At 49.2% G+C, this 23,016-nt stretch overlaps 5 protein-coding genes across 5 annotated transcripts; 4 read left to right on the forward strand and 1 right to left on the reverse strand.

The window, feature by feature from the left end:
• Positions 1 to 163: 163 nt before the first annotated feature.
• Positions 164 to 2,482, forward strand: EI90DRAFT_2922864 (riboflavin synthase domain-like protein; the record flags this gene model as incomplete). Its single annotated transcript, XM_039054805.1, has 11 exons — positions 164 to 316; positions 366 to 640; positions 693 to 977; positions 1,027 to 1,154; positions 1,218 to 1,390; positions 1,448 to 1,597; positions 1,644 to 1,755; positions 1,811 to 1,957; positions 2,010 to 2,146; positions 2,195 to 2,286; positions 2,338 to 2,482. 11 exons carry the CDS (start codon positions 164 to 166, stop codon positions 2,480 to 2,482), a joined length of 1,797 nt encoding a protein of 598 aa, XP_038915358.1.
• A 746-nt stretch (positions 2,483 to 3,228) lies between these two features.
• On the forward strand, positions 3,229 to 4,608 carry EI90DRAFT_1228197 (ubiquitin-conjugating enzyme/RWD-like protein). Its single transcript, XM_039051580.1, has 6 exons — positions 3,229 to 3,463; positions 3,528 to 3,660; positions 3,775 to 3,852; positions 3,913 to 4,028; positions 4,086 to 4,199; positions 4,300 to 4,608. Exons 1-6 carry the CDS (start codon positions 3,461 to 3,463, stop codon positions 4,408 to 4,410), a joined length of 555 nt encoding a protein of 184 aa, XP_038915359.1. The 5' UTR covers positions 3,229 to 3,460; the 3' UTR covers positions 4,411 to 4,608.
• Positions 4,609 to 6,415: 1,807 nt separating this feature from the next.
• EI90DRAFT_3016909 (uncharacterized protein) lies at positions 6,416 to 8,452 on the reverse strand (the record flags this gene model as incomplete). The annotated part of the gene is made up of 9 exons (XM_039057044.1): positions 6,416 to 6,454; positions 6,513 to 6,603; positions 6,726 to 6,844; positions 6,994 to 7,065; positions 7,129 to 7,268; positions 7,339 to 7,430; positions 8,006 to 8,081; positions 8,118 to 8,163; positions 8,186 to 8,452. 9 exons carry the CDS (start codon positions 8,450 to 8,452, stop codon positions 6,416 to 6,418), a joined length of 942 nt encoding a protein of 313 aa, XP_038915360.1.
• Positions 8,453 to 10,149: 1,697 nt separating this feature from the next.
• On the forward strand, positions 10,150 to 11,793 carry EI90DRAFT_3016910 (uncharacterized protein; the record flags this gene model as incomplete). Its single annotated transcript, XM_039057045.1, has 5 exons — positions 10,150 to 10,266; positions 10,350 to 10,837; positions 10,911 to 10,986; positions 11,620 to 11,712; positions 11,752 to 11,793. 5 exons carry the CDS (start codon positions 10,150 to 10,152, stop codon positions 11,791 to 11,793), a joined length of 816 nt encoding a protein of 271 aa, XP_038915361.1.
• A 9,949-nt stretch (positions 11,794 to 21,742) lies between these two features.
• On the forward strand, positions 21,743 to 22,986 carry EI90DRAFT_3155059 (putative short-chain dehydrogenase; the record flags this gene model as incomplete). Its single annotated transcript, XM_039065972.1, has 5 exons — positions 21,743 to 21,881; positions 21,936 to 22,053; positions 22,120 to 22,352; positions 22,549 to 22,754; positions 22,809 to 22,986. Coding segments are annotated over exons 2-5 (678 nt in total), but the record flags the coding sequence as incomplete, so codon positions are not given.
• Between the last annotated feature and the right edge of the window lie 30 nt (positions 22,987 to 23,016).

A 23,016-nucleotide genomic window follows, 5' to 3' on the forward strand; every position in this document is an offset into this window, starting at 1 on the left:
TGGGACTGTGCCCGTGAGGGCCAAGCTATGATATGTTGTACATGTAAATGATCTGTAGACATGAGCTGAATAAGGAAGTTGCGTGACGTGACCGATCGGTGATGGTTCCCTCATCTGACTCTCAAAGCCAGTCACCCGAATAAGTTAGGTCTATCCCCATGCGATGGCCGCGGAAAACGAACTAGACTCTTCCTCTATCCTCATTCTATTCGCCACTGAGACGGGTACATCCCAGGACGTGGCTGAACGGATAGGAAGATTGCTACGCAGGTCAAGTTTTCGTGCAAGAATTGCCTCACTGGATGGATATTCGCCAGTGCGTGTCATCGGATACGAGGGCTTCCGGGAGCCTTAAGAAGTTTCAGTCAGGGCTACTGGAAGAAGACGTTGTAATATTCGTCTGCTCCACTACCGGCAACGGCGATGAACCGCACGAGATGACATCCTTTTGGAAACAACTGCTTAGGGTTGATCTCACGCCTGATATGTTTGAGCATCTGGATATAGCTGTCTTTGGTCTCGGGGATTCATCTTATGAACGATTTTGCTGGGCGACAAAGAGGCTTTATCGTCGTCTACTTTCCCTCGGAGCTCATGCCATACTTCCCCGCGCGGATGCAGATGAACAGCATTATTTGGGGTTCGTTTGCTTCCCGAATGTGCTTCTTTCCGCCCTTATGTAGGTTCCATAGCATATATGGCACGCTCGATCCCTGGCTTGATGACCTGCTCAAGAGACTAAACGAATTGTACGACCACTCCGCTGAGGCTTCTTCCCCGTCGGTGTACATCAAGGCTCATAAAGCACGTCTTCTTCTTTGTCCATCTGGTGAAGAATTTTTGGATATTTCAAGATCGTGCTCAGAAGCTCCAGCTGACGTCCGCGCGCGTGTGATTGAGAACAAACGTATTACTCGGAGCGATTGGTATCAAGACGTGAGGCACGTTGAACTGGAGATCCAAAACGCACACAACAAGTCAGTATCTAAGGCATGAAATGGTATTCGGCTGCTAACGCTAACGTAGCTTCCAGCCTGGAGATGTCATTACGTTGCGGCCACAGAACGAACCCTCTGATGTTGATTACCTCCTCTCCCGGATGCGTTGGAAAGATCACGCAGATGCAATGTTTGAGGTAGTGCAAGACGATGAGGGTATGTCAATCCACCGGCTCCTCGCGGGGTTGCTTACCGGTCAACGCACGGCGACGCTTCCAGATGACTTCCTACCAACATCCTTACCAAAACGTTCCTCCTTGAGAGACTTGCTCCTTGGGCACATTGATATCGCATCTGTTCCTCGACGCTCTTTTTTTGAAGCCTGCCGGGAATACACCTCCGATGAGAGAGAACTAGATAGGCTGAAAGAATTCTCGTCAAGTGAGGGTCAGGTGAGTAGACCGGTTCTCTATATCATGCGCTTCCCTTCTGAACTGCGATACTTTAAGGATGACTTGTTTGAATACGCCCAGCGCCCGCGGCGTACAATCCTTGAAGTTTTGGCAGACTTCAAGTCGACAATGATACCAATCGAATACGTTCTCGATATTTTCCCTACCATCCGCCCTAGGAAATTCTCCATATCAAACTCATCCCAAGTATGTTAACAACCTATCGCCCGTTCCCCTGCCTAATTCCCATTAGGTGTTTCCAGGGAGGGTGCAGCTCACTGTAGCAATCGTGCGTTACAGGAGTCTTTCATTAAAGGTAATTCGTCGGGGACTGTGTTCCACTTGGCTCAGTCGTTTGCAAATTGGTGCGTCATGTCGTTTAGCAGGAATATTCCTTTTGATATACGTCTCGTGTGACAGGTGACAAAGTGTCATTTGCGTTCCAACAAGGAAACATTGTGCTTCCAAACAGGAAGGAGTCGTCCCCAGTGATACTCATTGGCCCTGGGACTGGGCTTGCTCCACTGAGGGCGATTATTCAGCATAGAATAGATGAGGGTCAATATGGTGGGCAGCCGACGCCCGTTTGGTGGTTCCGACAAACTGATGAGTAATCCAGATAATCTACTTTACTTTGGATGCAGGTCCGCATCAGCTGACTACCTCTATCGAGAGGAGCTAGAGGGATATGTTGCGAATGGACACTTACGATTGCGACTTGCCTTTTCGAGGGATCAGGTAATTGAGAATCTCTCCGTTCAACCGTTCAACCGAGTGCTTAGGATAACCGTAACAATCCAGGAGAATAAAATCTACGTCCAGGATATAATCCCAGTTGACAGGGAACTAATACGGGAGTGGATTATTTTACGGAGGGCATACGTGTATCTCTCCGGGTAGGTATCCCTTGTTCGCTACTGTCCCAGTATTCACTCGATCTATCGTAGATCTTCGAATAAGATGCCTGCGGCTGTACGTCTCGCCATCCGGAAAGTATTGGAAGGCGAAGGTGAATGGACGGAAGCCCAAAGTAGAGCATACATGACACAGATGGAATCGGAGGGGAGATGGTTTGAGGAGACGTGGAGCTAAAAACATTGCCGATTAACAGGCGGCTGCGATTGTGTCATTTGTATCTCTACTTGCATCGACCTCCGCCACCTCGGGCTGTAGTGTTGTAGCCATACTGACCGCGATGACCTAGGAGTGATGCACCAAGCTTGCCTACTATATTGGCAGCCTGTGCTCCATGAACGGAAAAACCATTATGTGGAAGTCGGACTCGCTGGTGGCAAGATGGCAAGAGCCCGGTAATCATTCGGAGATTGTATCGACCTCGTGAAATAGAGTCGATGATCCCTCTCTCGGAGAGTCGGAAATAGCCTTGCCACGGTGATTCGTTCTGACGCCGCCAATGAGCCCTTCCCCTGTTATGATGCTCTCGAGCAAGTGACTGCCTTCCTGGATGGCATAATCAAATTGTAAAATAACAACGAGTTGATTCATCAAAAACCAATATAGAATATGTAACATATAACGAACCGGTGAGACTTCCGACAATTGATATCGTAGCTTGTCTCTCCTACTCCCCTCAGAAGTTCGCATGGAGGTGTCCAGGTCCGCTAGAAACTGAGACCTGTCTTCAGCTCTACATCGATCTATTGGCAGCTAGCTGGATGGGACTCAGTATCCCCTGTGCATTGCCTTGGGAATTGCAGCTGACTTGCGGCGATCCAACTCCGTTCAGTGGAGAAGTAGCCCCAGAACATGCCTGTCTGACTCATTGTCCAACCCTTTCAGCCGTGCCTGAGGAGCCTGAGGACGCTTGCAAAACAAATGGGATTAGCGCCGAGCGCCCTAAACCTTGTTAGATGAGCATCAAATCCTCGATCGAGCACTGATCCGAGACCATACAAGTTCCCAGACTGAAGACTGCCTCCTCGACCAATTCAGTTATAATTGCGTCATTACGTAAGCATTCCGGCAAGTACCGTGAACAACCCCATCGAGCAACAGCTCCTCTTCTCCGTAACGTTTTGCCTTCGTTCCGCTTCGACAAGTGCTCCCAGTATGGTCAGTTCCATAAATCTTCATATTCACTATTATAAGGTCGTTGTTGAGGCGTGTTCCTCTGTAGTCCTTAACATCTGGCGCAATGCGCCGGCTTATGAAAGAAATCACGACCCTGCGAACTTCTCCACCTGACGGCATACGGATCGCCACCAACGATGAAGATATACTCGATGTCATTGGTATCGTGGCCGGCCCCGGTGAGTATCGCAGGCGATCAACTTCACACGACAGTGGTTTTGCCTTATTTGTTTGTTTACGTTGGAGGTCAAGCGTTGCTAATTTACCTGGCTTGGTGTGGCGGTAATTCATAGAGGGGACACCGTATGAAGGAGGATATTTCAAGATAAGGTTTCAATTTACGGAAGAGTTCCCCGCAGCTCCCCCAAAATGCATGCACCCCTTTCGTTGCACTCAACCCCTTTTACGCGTCCTAATGTTTTGTTTGATAGGCACGATGATAACCCGTATATTCCATCCCAACGTCTCAAAGTCGGGGGAAATCTGCGTTAATACTCTGAAGAAGGATTGGAAGAAAGAATATGGGATTGCACACATTCTGATTACAGTGAGTCCCATTGACTCCGTTTGTTGTTGCATAGTTGAGATGTGTCTCAATTTACAGATCAAATGTTTACTTATTTACCCTAACGCGGAGTCGGCCCTCGATGAGGCTGCAGGGAAGCTGCTCCTCGAAAATTACGACGAGTACTTCAAACACGCGAAGCTTATCACTCAGGTGCACGCGAAGCCAAAGTTACGACCCCCAGAGTTTGATATACCCTCAGCGTCGTCAAACTCATCTGCACCAATGTCACATAACGACTCACTTCCATCAGTGGTACATCCTGCCTCGTCGAGCCGGTCACCACCAGCGATCTCAATCCCAGCCCCTATTCCTCGTGAGATCATCCCTCCGACGAACAACATCACACCAGTCAAGTCAATGAAGACGTCTGCTACGCTCATTGCGCATCTCGCTCCGCCGGAGCACGCCGAACCGTTGCAGCTTTCTCCATCGAACAACAACAGCACCACGAAAATCTCCACAACCTCATCTTCATCTACTATTGTTACGAGCTCGAGTGTAGCTTCTCTGAACAGTAGCGCCTCGGGAAATAAACCCCGAGCAGCGGGCCTTTACAGCCCACCGCCATTGCCAATGCTGGCGCAGCCCCAACGACTGCGGTGAACGTCGCACCAACGAAGTCGTTGAAGCGATCAGTTACTGGCCCAGGTGGTGTGTCGAAGCGAAAGAAAGGTCTTAAGCGGCTGTAGGCTGGGATTCGTCAGTGTTACCTTGATCGGACGGACATGTTTTATGGTTCCGGCAACTTCATGATTCATGGTCACCTCACGCACTGCGACGATTCTGCCCAGTATCTGTAGCTTTAGTCCCCCCATTCACCTGCTCGTTAAGACTTTTTGTCGCTATCATGTGCAATTTCTCTTCCTCTTTGCTTTCGATGTATCGACCGTAACACCTAACTGTCTATTGTTTTATCACATTTTTAATTGGACGATTTTCCTTTGTGTGCACCTGGACCAATATCCTGCAATCAACTATGCAGGGGGCAGCCAACTGTGCAGAATGCGTCGCAAGATCTTCACTATTCCCCCATTGAAATTCGGCGTTCTTTCGACGAGATGATACGACAAATCATAGCACAGGAGTCCCGAGGAATTGAGAACCAGCCAGCAACGGTGGAACCTCCAAAGGCGGACTGTTCTTTAACTTTCTGGTCTCACATCCAAGATTATGCTGTTCAGCTGTTAAATCAACTAGGGGCATTTAAGCCCCCCACACCGTGAAATACGAAACGTCGAGAATCTTCGGGGCGAACTTGGGATATTTACGACTGCCAGACGGAAACCAGGCCACTAGAAATAATCCTGCCAATCCCTCATGGGAGATGCTTGGACCTGTCATCTGTGATTAAAAGGGATGGAAAGAAGAGGTATTGCGTCACCGCATCAGGAATCCTTCCCCAACGACCCCTCCCCGGTAGAAAGCGGCGTAGGCCATCAGTTCGCGTGCCGAGGAACTGGCCTGACGGCTGTACTCTACGGAAGTGTGTGGGGAGGAGGGGAGAGGGAGGGAGAGGGCGCAAGAATCATGTGTTTTTGGAATTAGCTGAGGCCTGAACGAAAAAAAAACTTGCGAGGTCGAACAACATCAGTTGTAAAACGCCAGTGATGCACTGAGTCGGAGGTATGGGGCTGCAAGAACATTAATCACGGACTTATTCGCGAAAAAATAACGGGGGAGTTCGAGAGCGGTTGCTGCGTGGTCCTGCTGACCAGTCCCGGCTGTAATTCCCGTGAAAAATGCTGAGGGACGGATTGGGTTAACTTTGAAAATGAATGATTGACATACTCAATGAATTCATGTTACCCTGATATGGTCATTACCTCATTGACACTAGGCTGCAGCAAGAGTCCAGAAGGTCCACGCTTCAGGGGAACAAAAACACAATCAGAAATAGGGATTTGGAACCAGAGAACACATGGGTTCCATGAGACCAGGTGGTGTATGCCGTGCCCGCGCCACATCCCCTCCCCCCCCTTGGAAAGATTGTCCATCCAAACGCTGGCCATTGATGCCCCCTACAGGATCGCCAGTGGCGTAGTTCATGCAACAAACGGGAAATATTCTCGGCGGCGGAAAGGCCGAACGCCATAACACGCACATACTGCATAATGCAATGTTATTGCACCCCATTCAAATGCCTTGCCACTACCGATCCCCCCTTTGGCGGCGTTCAGTTAGCCGGGGAATTGCTTATGGCTGGTTCCCAGGTAGTCAGTGACTATGTGAAGAATCAGAGAGGGAACCTAATCGAGTGCGGGATTTACTTGTACGTGCTCGCGGACCCAACCTAAGGGCAATCTGGGGAGTCATGCGCTATCAGATTCCATTGCCTAGTCTATAGAACAAGCCATGGGAACTAGGACCTAGACTCCTCCCTCAACAATGGCCTTCTCCCTGAAAGCCTGTGCGCACAGGTTAAGTCTCAGAATCAAGATAATCCCCACAACACTCATGGCTCACGGAAGGGAAAGGAGGGGGGACGCAGACGATCCTACCCATGAGCGATTGCGAAGCAAATATCGGCGGCTTGGCTAATGTGAAATTCGAAAACCTGCACGTTTCAGAGCAATGACCTAATTAGGTCAAAACCTGAGAACCCGAACACATATGAGCTCTACAGTAGTTTTCTGTTTGTCTCAGGCAAAACGTTTGATTCAGTTGAAGACGACGTACGATCGTTGCCAATTCCATTTCTGTAAGAAAGGAGTAATTTCCCCGAAAAATAAACGGATCGATCCCCATAACGTGGCTGATTCAAATGAGATGGGCCATTGCTGCGCCTCAAGTATATGCTGAAGATCCAGGGAGAAGAGAAACCGTATCAGCAAAGAGCTTTTTCTAACCTTTGTTCCCTATGAAAGTGATTGACGATGGACCGTTCGGCGGCAACCATAGCGTTCGTTTTTATAGCACTTCAAATTTGTCATGCTTTGCAACGCACACATGAGGCCCGCGCGTTAATAGCACATTGAAGGGTATTGCATGCGGAACCCCGAGTAGATTGCCCAAATGCCTACATTGCGATAGTTATTTGGTTGATCAGCAAAACTTAGTTGCGAGCCTTCATTCACATTACCCATTCCACACCCCAGAATAAGAAGCGACCCGGGCTAGCTAGACCTTTCTTTTTCGAGTAACGCACTCCTAGTCCCACGTGGCCCGCCCGTTCAGAATAAGAGACAACCCGAGCCAGCTGGCAAGGCGAACGTTCTTCAGCTGATTGCAACGAGAACAGGGAAAACGTTACGCGAATTACGCATGCATGCATGACAGCAAACTCCCGCACCCTCGATTTTTTTTGTATGGCCAACTGCAGCGGACAGGGCAACTACCGCCCAATTGACAACCGCCGCTCGCCCCAGCCGGGCGATAAAATAGCTGGACCACAACAATCAACGTATGGAATAAGGGCTTCAATTCACAGTTTTGAAATCTAGAACCCTTCAGCTATTCAAATGCCAAATGCTTTGGTGAGGCCGCGGTGCCCGATGGAGAGATTGAGTTCGGCAGAGGTGTTATGAGCGGGGCGGAGGCTATTCGGAGCATGCAGAGTTTCTAATTTTCTGATTTTTAATGACGGGTCCCGTGGCGTTAGATAGACTTGAATCGATTGGGCGAAGCGAGGAGAAAGTCGAATTCGAACGATCAGAATCAAAAAAGTTCAAATGGGCCATGCGTCGTGGGAACTGAGAACAGACACCGAATTTGGATACCAGTTTCAAATTCGCCGCTCTCCCAGCCCTCATATCAAGCGCGCGTAAACGGCGCCCCGATCAAACGTCGCGCCGTGATTATCCCCATCAACGCAGATGGAGCAATAAAAGCGGAAGGGGAAGAGCCCGACTTAAAGCCGAATTAGACCAAGTTGTACTATCAAGGTAGTATAATGATCAGTAAGATGAGGGAGATGACACTTGCCATGCAGAATTGATTGCACGGCAGTAAGTGCTCACAGCGGAGATCGGGGATGGGTGAGGATCTTGAGGTAGATGATTGCAATGGACGAAGTGGGGTACAAAAGGGAAAAAGCTACAAGGTGTGGAGTTACTCGTTTATTGAACGGACAAATGTTCAAGTCGATGGAGTTGGGTGTTATATGAAATGCAGTGTACTGGGAATGAATACCGAAGTACAACACCAGCCAAGATTGAGGGGAATTGGTCAAGCACTAGATCGCGGGCAGCGGTACCAGAAGGCCATAGGCCAATTGGTTGGATATTTGTAGGTCGGCCCTCGGCCCCAGCACCGGACACCAAGCGCTGCCGACTTGACCACACTAAAACTTGTAAGTCCCACTTCGTGAGATTGGAAGTGCGTGGGAAAGAAAAACGGGAGACAGGGGAAAGCATACGAAGAAAGGCGGACCTTAAGTTGTATGTGTTTCGCTGCGTGTCTGACATGAGGCATTGACGGGGAAGTTCTGAAGACGGCGTACCTGATCAGTTGGTAGCCATACATGATGATGGTGAAAAGCAATGCCAAAGAGCGTTTCAGATGGAGAAAGGGAAAACTAAACATATGTAGTACGTTTGTCGTCGGCGGAATCCAAAGGCAATGAACATCAATGGTCAGCGTATATGGACTAGTATAGTTCATAGAATTAAGGTTAGAAGAAGGTCATTTCTATTTGAAACTCCAAAGCATCTAATCACTGATGAGCATTGAGGAGTAACCACGAAGTCGGCACCTCAAATCCAGAGGTTTAAAGCTGTTAAGTGTGGCACTTTTTGATGCGTGGCACATATAGAAGACCCTTTGTTACTGTTTGTCCAATATCGACTAGGCACTCGACGACGAGAGTAGCTTTTCTGGGGGCTGCGTCTAGGATCAACCTGAAACAGGAAAAATTCATGTCGTTACCTAATCGAGAATAAAGGCGCATTGAGATCGAACCTGTTTGTTTGAGCCTTTGGGCCGCAATTTGCGCTCTCGGCATCGCGTTGACGAGTCATCCTTGTTTTCGTTGTGAGTTGCGTGGCAGCGTGTGCGGGCGGTTATGAGCGGAATTGGCGGGTGGTTCTTGCATCTTTCTCCCTTACACTTGGCGCCTTTTCGCTGCTGAAGGGGGGGCGCTCGAACCTGATGACAGTCCCTGGATATTGGCGAACCCGTGTGAAGCCAAACAGTACCTTGTTTGAGAACTCGCATTGCAACCAAGGGTCGTTCCTCCCCAGCGTCTTTTTTCTTTCCCGTTACCCATCAAAGTAATCTCTACCGGCCCTTTCACTTCCTCCAAAGCGATCAAACTCAATCACGCAACTATCTGGATCTCATTTCTTCTCCAGATTAGCAACGAGATGGTTTCATTATATTAAAGTCATTCCCTTTCTCATTTTTCCTTTGTCCGTTACTGTAGGACATTGCCGAAGTCGAAAAAACGATTGGATTTATTACGTAATTGAGTGCGCTTAACCCCTCTGGGCGAAATCCTCCTCTCAGACTCTTCTTCCTCAAACCAGTATTCCTCTCATCCCCCCTCTTCGCCACCGGTGACCAATACCACTTGCCTCTTGCGTGTCCTTCTCCCCTTCCGCCCCTGCTCCTGCTTTGCCTGGCCACAATAAAACTCCTGTTCTAATGCTGATTGAGCAGCGGCCTCACCGCCGCAACACTGGCAAACTATGATTCTAATCGGTCTCCGCTTTTCTCCAGTAAATCACTAGTGAACCCTGAACTCGGAATCCATATATTGCAGTTTATCCTTGAAATAATTGATTTACTTCTAATCTTGAATTGTTGGCAAATTGTTTGCACAGCAAAGGAGGAAAAAAAAGAAGTACAACTCAATCAGGATCCAGGATATCTGTCGTACTTATATACCGGTCCCCTCTGCTTCTTCCTCCTAGCCCTCACCCGTTGGTCTTCGTTAGCCTTTCACCGCCTCGTACTTTTTACTCGCACTCCACTGAGCTCTCGGGCACCCTCTTGGACTTTTTCGCTTCTCCTTGTCCCGTCAACTCGCGCACGGCCTGCTTATACACACAACCAGCCTTCCTCCGCCTGTATATCACCAACTTACCTCAACGTGTCCCCACTACCCATTCTGACTCGCTTCCAGTGCCTCCGAACTCGGTGGCAAAAGCTTAACGACAACCAAATGGCCAAAGAAGACACCCCGTTCTTATTCCGATGGTTTTTCCCTAATGGTGGCGATAGGCGAAATGCTCAAGTCATCCTCATGAACGCAGAAGGCGAACCTTATACCGCATACAAGGTGGCCTTTTCAACTCACATGCACAATACACACACATACTGACTGGCATGCCATGGCGCGCTTCGCCTCTTCCTTCAAAACAGTTTGAAACAAAATTCGATCCTAATGTCCCCATCGAGGCTCAAACGCCGCGAACGCATATCTACGCCCTGTCACCCCCACGAGCATCCTACAGCCCAACCAACTCCCACAGCACCCTCGTCCCTCCCCCAAACGATTATCTCTCCTCCGATTCATCACCACCGCAGAAACCCTCTAAATTGACGTTCACTCAATCTAAGAAAGAAATCGCAACGGTGAAATGGGAGAAGGATTTTTATGCTACCTTCGTTAAGTTTAATCATTGGCCCGGGGAGGATATCGTTGCGTACGTTCAGCAAGATGCTAATGGTGTTGCTGGTGCGAATGGTACGTTGCTGGTTAATGGAAGTGCAAAGAAGGGGGGTGCGAGGCATGATGATGATGAGGAGGAGGAGGATGGGAAGGAGGTTAAGAGGATTCAGAAGACTTTCTTATTGAGGCATGCTGTTATGAAGGAGGAGAGTGCGCTTGTGAAGGCCGCCAGTGCAGAGTGGGTTGCAACTTATTTCTCCTTTGGAGTGTCTGGGAATGAGTGTGCTAACAGGCTTTTTTTCAACTCGTAGTAAATGCTTGCGATTCTTGGTGGACGGTTGGAGAGAATGTAAATGGAAATTTTCCAAGTCAACAGGAGATCTTGTCGTACGTATCTCCTCTTTTTTAATTCCCTCATGCACGCCCAGCTCACAACTCACGTCATCCGCTTTTCAATATCAGGCAATCAAACCCTTTGAAATGCTGGCGTCAACAGCTGAAATGTGTCGTTACTCACCCCTGACTCAGGTGCTTTCGTTCTCACCAAAGTATATGGGATTGTCGACACACGATTGTATGATCACGTTATGGTTGCACTTGGTTAGGCTCGAGAAGGGATATGAGTGGTAGAGGAGGTGTTGTGCTGCGGAATTCAAAATGCTCTCGTTGTCACTTGCTTGCTTTCGTCCGTGATTTTCTTGCCTTGCTCACCATCACACTCTCTCTTGTTCTTCACATATTTCTTTTCCTCAGCTCAACTTTTTGTCTTGGCGCGATAAACTACTCATGCAACGCCATTCGTTCCACCCCCTTTTAATCAATTCAACTACCCATCTATCTGTCATACTAACTAGTCAACACTTGCCGGCTCCGGATTTGGTTTTTTTCTTCTTTTCTCTTGACTCCCTTCGTTCTTTGCTTTAATTTTTTCCCGTTGGTCATTTCTTTTGGTTGTGACTGTATGAATCTCGGTAGTACACTTACCATACAATGTGAAAAGAATTTAAGTAGTACTCCCAGGTCATCGGCAGGGAGGACGCGACGACTGAAAACGAACACCTCCTGAGAACTCGACGTGACGCGCGCGCTAGCCTCATTCTAAATTTTCGACAGGTAAGTAGCATAAGCTCCTGATTTACCATGAATATGTAGGCCTTACTTGGTAAAGCATTGCGCGGGATTACTGGCGAGTGAACGACTTGGAGTAAAAGCAAATCGACCGTGGCCACATGCACATGCCCAGTCGCGTGCCTCACCTATAAAGTACTAGTAGGTAGCCGGCTACTTCTGGCTCCAGTTCTATAGCACAATGCGTCGTTTCGGGTCGATATTGATATCCAGGACATGGACCAGCGGAATTTGATGCAGAGATCGGGAATGATGAGTGATTCTCCTAAATCCGGTTCGGCCTTGCGACAGGCTCCCCACGGTCACAAGTTAGAGTCAGGGGGTGTACATAACACTAGTATGGCAAGTAACCCGTTCCCCACTTCAAGCCGCCTTTGTTCGATTTTTTCTTATTGACCTTTTTTTTTTTTGGGGGGGAGGCACAAGACCAATTTGTGTTGGTTGAAGAACGCTCACCCGATGAATGGTTGTGCTACCAGTACGTGCAATTAACTTCTACTGTAGCCAGGCCGTTTTCCGATCTGATTGTTGTTCTAGTGTGGCGTGTTTGGCGCCTGCTCAAGCACTTTTTCTTTGTTAGGCAGGTAAGTAGCTGCTGTGAAGACGCGGTAACTATGACCTATGGAACTTCTTAAGCCTGGCGGCGACGTTACAATACTGCGTTACTTCGCCGGCTAAGAAGCAGCGCTCTGCACCGTTGCGCCGCCGCTCGAACCCCAGGGAATGTTCAGATATACATACTGGCATGCATGATGATACCCCTTTGAGTTGAATTTGAATTATATGCAAGGGCTGTCTCTAGGGCCCGCATACCATGTTTGTACGGTCTGCCGGGAGGGAATACCGTTGATGGACCCGGATCGGGCTCGATTTTGCATTATACACCTTGTGCGCTGGCATCACGCGTGCAATACGCACTGTCTCCAGTGTTTTTCCTCTATGAGCCACTTCTTTCGGACGTTCTGTTGACTCTTGGAGTCGACTATATAGACCGTTGGATTCTCTTCCTTTTCCTCTGGCTATCAGCTGGCCAATTGGCGGGTGCCATTCGGGGTTGAGACGCACGTACCACACGCAGGTGCATTGCGGACATATACAGCACCACTCCCCTCGGTCCCGCTGTGGCAATAAACGGAAAACCTCTGAGTGAGGAGGTTCGCGAGCAATATTTCCCACCGACCAAGCTCATTGCGCGCGGCGCACAACTGTCCTCTCTGCGAGTGCTATAGAATAGTTCCCGTGAATTGACATCACGTATGTATGGGTGCATGCAGGACGTGTTCGTGGGCGTCGGACATTGGGTACTTTTCGCCTTTTGGCTCTTTTCCAGCCAATTTCTACGTCTCATGGTACTACTTTGATCTAGCCGAAGGCCGCAATCAAAGCGGCGTGATAGCATCTACATAATAAGAACCGGTAGCGATCGAGCCTCGCGTTCATTGCGCGGCACCATCGCGTCAATCAACGGTGAAGGGGTCCTCGATAATTGGCAGTCCCACTCTCCTTATACCATGCAAAGCAGTGCTGGAGAACAGTCTCTGTGAATTGTATTGTGTATGGTGCGCGTGCGTAGGACAGCCCGTTTGATTTGAATGAGTGCGGAACGGACATTGGGTATTCTTTTGACTCTAGCTCCTGGTGGGCAATACTGCTGGCAATACTTCCGGCGGGGACAATTCGGATTCGCGGGTGCGCCTTACAGCATGCATGGCAGCGGGCCACCCCCAGGCCCATCATGCCGTCAATGGACGGTGAACCATTCGGCGAAGGGGTCCGCGATTGGCTTACTCTTACACCCAAGCGATACGGAGCATTGTAAATTAGCTTCTGTGGATCATCACCATGTATTATGTGTACGTGCGTCTCTATCTTTGGGTTAAGCGAGAGCCCGGCCGCGTATTGGGTGTGTAGATCTGTTGTAGCTTGCTAATTTAGCGAGGTAAGCGCGTGGCACGCAATTAATCACCTGAATGCACCCCTGGCCGGCCTCCACACCATAAGCGTTAACAATGCTAGCAGCGCGCTCGGATCCGGCCCTGCCGGTCTAATGTCGCACCCTCGATAAACGATGAAACAATTTTCGGCGAAAGGGTACCCTGTCTGCGTTCATTGTTCATTGTGAAAGGAAAATGGTTCTATGAATTGGCATCGCATTTGCATTGTGTTTGTTTGTGGCCTGGCACTTGAGGGTCATTAATTTTTTCTCCGATCAGCAAATTAATGATGTATAGACCTCGAGTGGGTAAGAAGTATACAATTTCATGGGAGGAAGCAGGGTCGGGACTGGTGGTTCAGCCTATCCCAATAGAGGCTGGTAACCTGTCTAGGTTCAGCCCTGCCATAATATTGCGGTTTTGGGACGCTCAGCCAGCTTGGCTGGTCACTTGTAATATGAATATTTCCGTCTCGGAAGCTAGACGTGCGGGCAACGGATGACTACGTTTGACCGAAGGAGATGCATATTTCCTGCGTAGTACTAGTCTCCTATTCATGCGCGGGCGTGTTCTGTGGTTGGTATGTCATCCTCACATCTTTACCACCAGCTTGGGCGATTTGATGGGGAGGACAAACATCCTAGCTTGGCGCTTAATTATTTGAATTACTGATGGGATGACCCTTGGACTCTATTTATGTACTACCCGCAAGGTTCTAGGCCAGCCGCGGTATGTCCCTTGTATACCCTATGATCGGCTTTTGTCGATGAACGCCAGAAAGTACACTGGTTCTTAGCCTATAGCAGGGGTGGTTGGGTTGATTGATGTGACACGCTGCGAAGGGTTTCTGGACCCCCCTACCTGCGTCCTCGCGCTAGCGGTACTATACTGGACCCATTGTCATGGCGTATCGGATCATCGTTGTGACCGTGGAACGTAGTTTGTTCGCCCTTACCTTCACTCGGCGTTTCATGTTAACCACCGATCGTCTCGTGTTGCTCCATGCGGAATGCTGGATATGCCCGATGGATCAGTAAAACCTCCGATAACGGAGGAACGATAGGAGTTTCTATTCTTCACCCCGAGCCTCAAAGCAACGCGTGCTTTGATGCAAGCTGAGCGTATCGAACATAAGTAGCACAAGATACGCATTCACCGGATGGTTGTTTATCTAAAGAATCGGGTGGAACATGCGAGCTCACCAAGATGCACAAACAATTATTGATCAAGAGCACGACAAGATACAGTCAAACTCTTGATCAATAAGTGAACAGGCCCGTCTGCCAAGGATCGGGCGGATGCAGAGACGACATATACATCAACTTGGGAAGAGCTTCTTTCTGAGCTAAAACGCGTCTAGTGGTACCAAGGATTTTCTCGCCGGTGGATTAGCAGGGCCGTGATTTGTGAAGGTGGGCTTATGCATGAGTCACTCACTCATGAAAAGCTACCGCTAAAGCCGCCCACCCTCGCAGATCCGCACTAACGAGCTCCGGATGCACATAGTGCCGGCCACTCTGCTGCACTACACACCCAAGTCCGCCTGTGTGCAACAGGCGGCAGATGAATCGAGTACTCAGTTCGAATTGTAAGGGAAAGTCAGTGACCCCCTGCTCAACCTTGGTGGGCAGGGCCGTTCTCCATGTTGATCACGGTGGGCAAGAGCAAAAGGACACAGGGGTGCGGCACGCGAAGTAGTGACGTGATGTCTAGAACTGCATATTCAGAAATGGTCAGAGGCGATCGAACTGACCAAGATGTATGAACAGTTAATGATCAAGAATGCGATGCGCTCTCCGTCGTGCAAGAGATTCGAATGCAGTGACGATACTGCATCAACTCGGAAAGCATTCTCGAGCCAATTTGTGCCTTGGCGATAGTGATGGGCGCGTCCCTAAGCCCATCCAACGTCCAATATCCAACCCACCGGAACATGACTTCTTTCAAACAACCCCTCGGTCACCGTTGACTCAGCGATCTGCCTAATATCACAATTTACACGCGTGCATGTACAGAAGAAGCTCTTGAAAGTCGCACTCGCGGTCGCAGGGTCAGGGAACCAAAGCAGAAATGGACCATCAGCTGTGAGTCAGGTTCACTGAAGTGATTGACTAGAAAGGCGAGCGCTAATCCGAGAAGCTGGATCCCTGAGCTTGGAGAAAAGCGGCAGTGCGCGGATTGTGAATCTTGTTTCTTTGGGTGTAAAATAATTGCCAAATTGATGATGAAGTGCAGCAAGAATGGCTTCGGCTTGCTGGACCTCCCTTGGAACGCTTGTAGTCGGTGACCACCACTGCCTTCCCAGCTAATCGGTGGCAGGGAGTCCGGTGATCAGCCTTCAAGGGATGTGGGATCGGAGGCAGAGTAGCTGGGAAGTAGGGAGAAGGAGGGATTACCCTCACGGGGGTTGCTGCAGTCACTGAGTGGCGACATAAACTTCGCGTGAGTTTCCTCCTAATTCCTTTTGGGACGCCCGAGGGGTATGCTGGGGTTGGGTCCAAGCCGAGATTGAGGCGGGCCGCGGCAATAACGGTTGTTCTCCCCGCGCGATAGGCTTCGACAATCGTCGCTTTCGAAGGATCCTGAGTTCAGACTCAAGAGTAAATAAACAAGTCGGCAATGAGCGTAAATGCGCAACTGTATTGATAATGGTACCTTTATAAATTTGAGGCCAACAGTCATCCGAGTCGGATCCCAACTTGAACCTCTATTCCGATAGAGGCTGGTGGTACGAGGCACATTTGGCGATGTCCAACATAGTGAAAATTCTTGCTTGGGGAAATCTCCAGGGTGCTCCTTCAGAGCTAGCCGAACCAGTTTTCCTAGCGTTCACAATCTTGATAAAAACAGGATATCACCCAAACTCATGCTGGGGGAGCGAAAGGCAAGTTTTTATCTAGCGCAAGCACAAGCCGGTAGCAAACGTTCATCAGTCAAATAATAATAATCGTACCACTCACAATTAATAGCGTTACTGCATTGTTCCACACGAAACGTTTCATCGGCCACCGCTTCTTGAAGTTCTACCCCTCGTTCCTTTCCATGGCCGGAATTTTCCCCGATATCCGGAGGGCCGCAGCCTCTTCCTTCCTAGCAATACTTCTATCCTTTCCACCCGTTCCGTGCAGTGGCTCCCCGATCGTGTTGTCTTTGGACAGGGGAGATAATTTGACGTTTCCATAAAAAACCCAAGCTTGGCCTATTTACCATTGGCCTCGTCCCTTTTTCAAGAAAACACCTCTCTTCCATCTCGAAGGTTTCTCTATCCTGTGAAGGACGGCTTTAATATGGACTCAACACAACACCTCAGAAGCCTCCAACAGCGCGATTTCAGCACTCGTGTGTATCCTCGACAAGTCAGCCTCTAGTTTCTCAAGACCTTCTTGAAGTCCTAGGGAAGAAGGTGCATCAAATCTCGTCCCGACAGTTTTAAACAGTCGCGTTGCTGGATGACCGCTGCGAGATGCGATCGTGCGAATTTGCTCGTTTTTCACCTCGATTAAGCTCATCAAAAAAATTGATTGGTATCAGTTTCGTCATCAAAGCATGGCTGTAAGTCTGAATCCACCCACTGGCAGGTATTCAAACGCTCCAATGCGATCCCTGTCCACTAGGCAGGTAGGCTCACATTTCTTATCCTCCAAGTGGAATGAGGGGTTTTCTTGGTTGGCACTAGAACAGTGACGTATTTCTCTTGACGGTTCTCCTGGGTAATCGCTCATACATTACAAGAGAGGCCTGGGCGAGAAGCAGGCACCCTGAGTGGCGGTGTCGCGATTGAACTTGTCTCTGTCGACGTTGAGGCGAAGGATTATGCGGTGACCACTTCGATGAGAGGGCGAACTAGCCCTTCTTCAGCTCCTTCACAGTGAAGGGACATCTCTATCTTCCGTCCCATCATTGGGACGACATCAATAAGACATTCTTAATCGTTCCAATTGCTGGGAATCGCGTCAACAAGCTGGTCATTTGCCGCAAACGCCCTCACCATCAACTTTATGTTCTTCCTTTGCTCAATGGAAAGATACCCAGAAGCAACCTGAGTATCAAGGATTAGTCGGCTTATAAGATTGGTTCACTATTCAATTGCTTTCCGAGCCTGCCCCGAAGTCCCAATCTTTACCACCTTCATGATTGAGCCTTGGGGAAAATAAAACTGTGATTCGCAGCTGCACTTCGATACAAACGTACGTCTACTAGCGGAAAGAGTCCTCTGGGGTATCGGATTCAGGCCACTTTTTGAAATACACTGATCAAGCACTTGGGTTCGACACTGTTGGGTCGCTGCACATCTGTCTTTGCTATGAGGTAGATTGTCAGATACAATGCCACTTCGCATTCACCTATCTGCTAGGTCTATCCAGTGTTGAGTTTCGAGTGGCTTTGTCATCTGGCGTGCCCAATCAAGTCCACGCGGTTCGCATTGGTGGACAACCCCGAGAACTCGATGCGCGCTTCAGGCTCCATTCGAAATTTCGACTGGTAAATTGTATGGGAGCTCCTGATTTGCCATGCATGTGTAGGCCTCGTTTTTTACACGTTGCGCGGGATTAATAGTGCGTGAAACAACTTGGAGCAGATGGAAATTGGTCGAATCATGACGTGCCTGGCTTGCTTGACTCCCACTCTAATTAGCCGACTACTCATAACTCCAGCTCTTAGCATGACAACGCCTCGCGCCTCGCGTTTCAGGTCCATAATGGTATACATGAGATGGACCGACGCGAGACTTGAAGTGCTGGATATCCTGGTTGGCCTTGCGACAGGGGCCGTGGGCGTAACGCCAGCACGGCAAATACCGTTACACACATAAGCTGCCTTTGTTCGATTTTTATAAGGTACAAGACCAATTTGTGTTGGCTGAAGAAAGGCCGATCCGATGAATGGTAGTGCTGAATGCAACTCCTGCCGTGACCGTTTGCCAATTGTTGTTTCGTATAAGTAGTGTGGTTGTGTGCGTGTTTTGCGCCTGCTTTTCTTTGTTCGGTAGGTAAGTAGCTACTATGAAAACGCGGTAACTCTATGTCCCATGGAGCTTCTTAGGCTTGGCGGTGATGTTGAAGCACTGCCTCTATAGATAGACCATTGCGCCACCGCTCGAATGATTAGGGATATGCATACTGTTTTGAGTTTAATTGGAATTATGCACAGGGGCTGTCTCTAGGGCCTACATACCGTTCTGCCGAGGCGGATTCCGCACACCGTGGGTTTCTCCTCTAGGAACTACTTCTTCCCTGCAATCTGTTGACTCTTGGACTGCGTAGGCCTTTGGATTCTCTTCTTTTCTTCTGTCTACCAGCTGGCCAATTTGGCGGCACCACTTTGGGTTGAAATGCATTTAATCTGCTCAAGCGCATCAATGCGGTACGAGCAGCCGAACAGCCGGCCTCGCCTCTGCTACCTCAATGACCGGCGAACCTTTCGGCGAAGAGGTCCACGAAACACCTTACCAGTCACGCTCTTTACACAAATATCCCGCTGGAAAATTGGGCACTCCTCAGCTCTTGGCTCTTACCAGCCAATTTGTCTCGAAGTGACCTCAATTGAAGTTGAACGCGCGTGATAGCATATAATATGTACTGGCAACGATCGAGCCTCGCATCCGTCGCACAAATCAGCGGTGAACTTTTCGGCGAAGAGCTCCGCGATTGTCAGCCCCACTCTCATAACCTCAAGCTTATTATCCCGTGCAAAGTGCTGATGTATTTCTCGGCTCTGGCTTTTTTTCCTGGCCAAATTTGGCGGGTAGTACAGCTAGTTACTACTTCCGGTTGAGGTTAACGAACGCGCGGTACATACAGCGTAGCATTAGCGGGCACTGTGCCCCACATCCATCGTAGCGTCAACAAATGGTGAACCTTTCGGCGAAGTGGTCCGCCGCGATTGGCTTACTCCTCTCATAATCCTATACAAAGCGCTGGGAAATTAGCCTCTTCGGACGACGTCACTTATTATGTGTACATGCGCCTCTATCTTCGAAAATACGAGCGCCGCCGACCGGGCAATAGGCATTTCTCGGCTGTAGATCTGTTCTCGCCGATTCAGCGGGTAATACTTCTGGCTGAGGCAGCAAGCTCGAATACGCACGCCATTGACCATCCATGAATTAATGGCCCCACGGCCTTGCACCATAATGCTATATAGCAGCGCAAGTACTCCGCCCTCTCATGTCAGTCTGAAGTCATAAGCACGTGAAACAAGTTTCGGCGAAGGGGTCCGCGATTCGTTGTCCACGTTCATACCTATGCACACACCCCATCATACCTCCTAAGCCTAGTGGCAGGGAGATGGTTGTGCGGATTGACATCGCATTTGCATTGTGTGTATGTTTGTGGCCGGGCACTTGAGGGGTTATTTATTCCGATCAGCAAAGCGATGAATACTGGATAGAAGATTCTGTGTTCTGTTGACTGAATGCAGTTATACAATCTCATGGGAGGAAGTAGGGTCAGGACGGCTGGCCCTGATGCGGCCCTACTAGCTGGGCCGGTTGCTTACTTGTATATGAATATCTTCGTCTCAGGAGCTAGACGTAATGCAGATGGATATTTCGTGTGCAGTGCTAGTGCTAGTGTGGTGTATTGTATGGCACTGGTATGGTACCGGCGAGTTCTTCGAATTTCTCTTTGACTTTCATCCCCTCGTCTTCATACACGGCTAGACCTTATTCTATAATTGGAGGAGCAATCTCTACCGCCGGCGTGTGGGGACGACAAACTGCGGGTCATTGTTTGAATTACTGGTTAGGTGTCTCTTGAACCCCATTCTACGATGCGCAGGGGTTCTAGACGAAGTCGCCGCGGTGTTTCCCTCAACGTACCCTATCATCGGCATCTTGCTGTGGGGGGCGTTAGAAAGCACGCCAGGTCGTAGCTTACACAGACTGATTGATGCGACGCACTGCCGCCGTCTGTAAGGGTTTCTGAACCCTTTGGCTGTTCGCCCTCTCCCTTTACTCGGCGTTTCATCTAAACCACCGATTGTGTTGTGTTGCCCCTTGCGAAAATGCTGGATCTGACCGATGTGCCCTTGGCCTTAAAGCATGATGGATGCCGGAAGTCGTACATAGATGAGGCGAAAGTCACAGCGCCACAAATTAACATATGATTTCGTTGTGGAACTGTCAATCTTGCTGGGCAGCACTAATCTGGAATTGTATGTATATCCAGGTCCGTCTGCGAGGGATCGAACGCATTATTCAGACATATCAACTCGAAAGAGACTATTATTATTATGGAGGAGGGGTGGGGAACCAAACGGTTTCTTGGTTGAAGCAATACAAGAACTAACTCTCCATTATATCAGTAGAAGGCCGTACTTGATGACTGTTGGGCTTTGTATATGAATTGCTCCTGAAAAACAAAACCACCACAGAAGCTTCCTGCCTTCCACCGATCTAGAAAAGAGTTCCGTATACACTTGATATGCATGGGGAATGAGCGACAAGACAGATGATTCACGCGGGGGGTAGCGATGCGGTATCTAAGAAATGTATATCTTGGGAAATGGCTGCAGAGACGATCTAGCTCACTAAAATGTATGGGCAAATGAATGCGATGCGCACCCTCGGCCAGGGGTCCGTCCTGCAAATGCAGTGACGATGGATCAGGCTGGAAAAAAGAATCTTCGAGACGGTCTGTGCCTTGGTGACAGTGATGGACGCGCGCGCCCCTTAGCCCATCCAAGATCCGAGCGTCCGAGCCACCGGAATATGACCAAGCCTCAATCTCTCGAACAACTCTTGTTGACTCAGCGATCTGCCTAAAGGAATTGTCTACACGTGTGCATATACAGAAGCCCATGTGTACAGAGATACTCTTGCAGTTTGTGGTTATGGGTGCAGGAAAGGCGATCAGATGGGAGTCAGGTTGAGTCATGATTTACTGAAGAGATCGCCTAAAAAGGCGAATTCGCCGGAGCTTGCCTCCACCCCCGCAACCATCAAGGAAGATACAAAGAATCGGTGCGTATCGAGTGGCGCGCAATCGGAACTTGAGCATCAAGGAATATTGGTTTGGGCTTCAACCCTCAGAAGCTTTGTCATCGCAAAGTCAGCGCATAGTAGAAGCACAGCCTCTTTCTGACAAATGCTGTCTCGCTTTCTCACAATGGTTCAATCCAATTCCCAAATGGATCCCAGGTTTGGATATACATTCTAATCTATGTGGGGGTGATGCCGTTGACGCCTCCACGGGAACTGGGGTGTGATTTTGGTGTAAAGTTGAGCAAGATAAAAAGGCTCCCAAAATCGTTCAAGTTGACCCATCCCCTCAGTCACACATTCCATATCTTTTAGTACACAACCTTAAAGCTTCAAGTTTCGCTCAACATGCCATCTTGGTTCATCACTGGTACCTCTCGCGGTCTAGGCTTGGAGTTCGTCAAGGAGCTCGTGAGTACCCCTCATATTATATCTGCACGACATGTCAAACTTTTCCTTCCCCTGTACAAACAACAGATTAAAGACCCTTCCAACGTCGTTATCGCCACTGCCCGAGACATCAGCGCCCCAGGTCTCGCGGCTCTCCCCAAGTCTAGCCGTCTACACCTCCTCACTTTGGACGTTTCCAAAGAGGAGCATTTTGTTCGTGTCGTGGCTGAGACTGAGAAACTTCTCCCCAACGGTCTCGATTACCTCATCAACAACGCTGGTGTTGACTACCAGACCAATCAGACGTTCGGAAACGACGTGTAAGTCGGCTACTCGTCTCCCCCAAGTCTAACTGAGATTTCATGTGACTAACTATTCCTACTCCTTCCCACACGTCCTCCATTCGGTCATTCGATCATTCGATCACCCTCGCAATTCACCCACACACCAGCGATTTCAAAGCGTTCCATGAGGAATTCGAAATTAATGTCATTGCACCCTTACGCCTCACCCGAGTACTCACCCCCTCATCAACAAAGGCACTGCTAAACGCGTAGCTTTCCTCACTTCCGAAATGGGTTCTATCACCGCCGCCATCGGCATTCCTTTCTTGGGCGATACCTATAGTACTACCAAAGCCGCGCTCAACATGGCTGTCAGGAAGTACGGCGCTGCATTGAAAACCGTGGGAAGCGATATTATATTACTTTCTATCTACCCCGGTATGTGTTTCAACACTTTTTTTTTGAGTTACCCCGTTCTAACACCATCAACAGGCTACATCCCCGGGACGGAGCTCGCCAATCGTCTCGTTCCTTACTTCGACAAGTATGCTCCTTCTTACCCCAGGACGCCCATCGACGAAGGAGTTTTGGGTACCCTCAAAGTCATCAAGGAGTCTACAAAGGAGGATCACGCCAAGTTCCTTTCGCACAAGCACACCGACATCGCTTGGTAACGAGTTCGTGTGTATTAGGGCTTTAC

This window comes from Cantharellus anzutake (genome assembly GCF_015039405.1).
Source record: "Cantharellus anzutake strain C23 chromosome Unknown EI90scaffold_28, whole genome shotgun sequence".
NCBI lineage: Eukaryota > Fungi > Basidiomycota > Agaricomycetes > Cantharellales > Hydnaceae > Cantharellus > Cantharellus anzutake.

What these genes read in the sequence shown, in the direction of transcription:
- EI90DRAFT_1228197 (XM_039051580.1), top strand. An exon ending in TTGCACACATTCTGATTACA is followed by an intron (nt 4,029 to 4,085) that starts GTGAGTCCCATT and finishes CTCAATTTACAG; the next exon opens with ATCAAATGTTTACTTATTTA. An exon ending in ACGCGAAGCTTATCACTCAG is followed by an intron (nt 4,200 to 4,299) that starts GTGCACGCGAAG and finishes CACTTCCATCAG; the next exon opens with TGGTACATCCTGCCTCGTCG.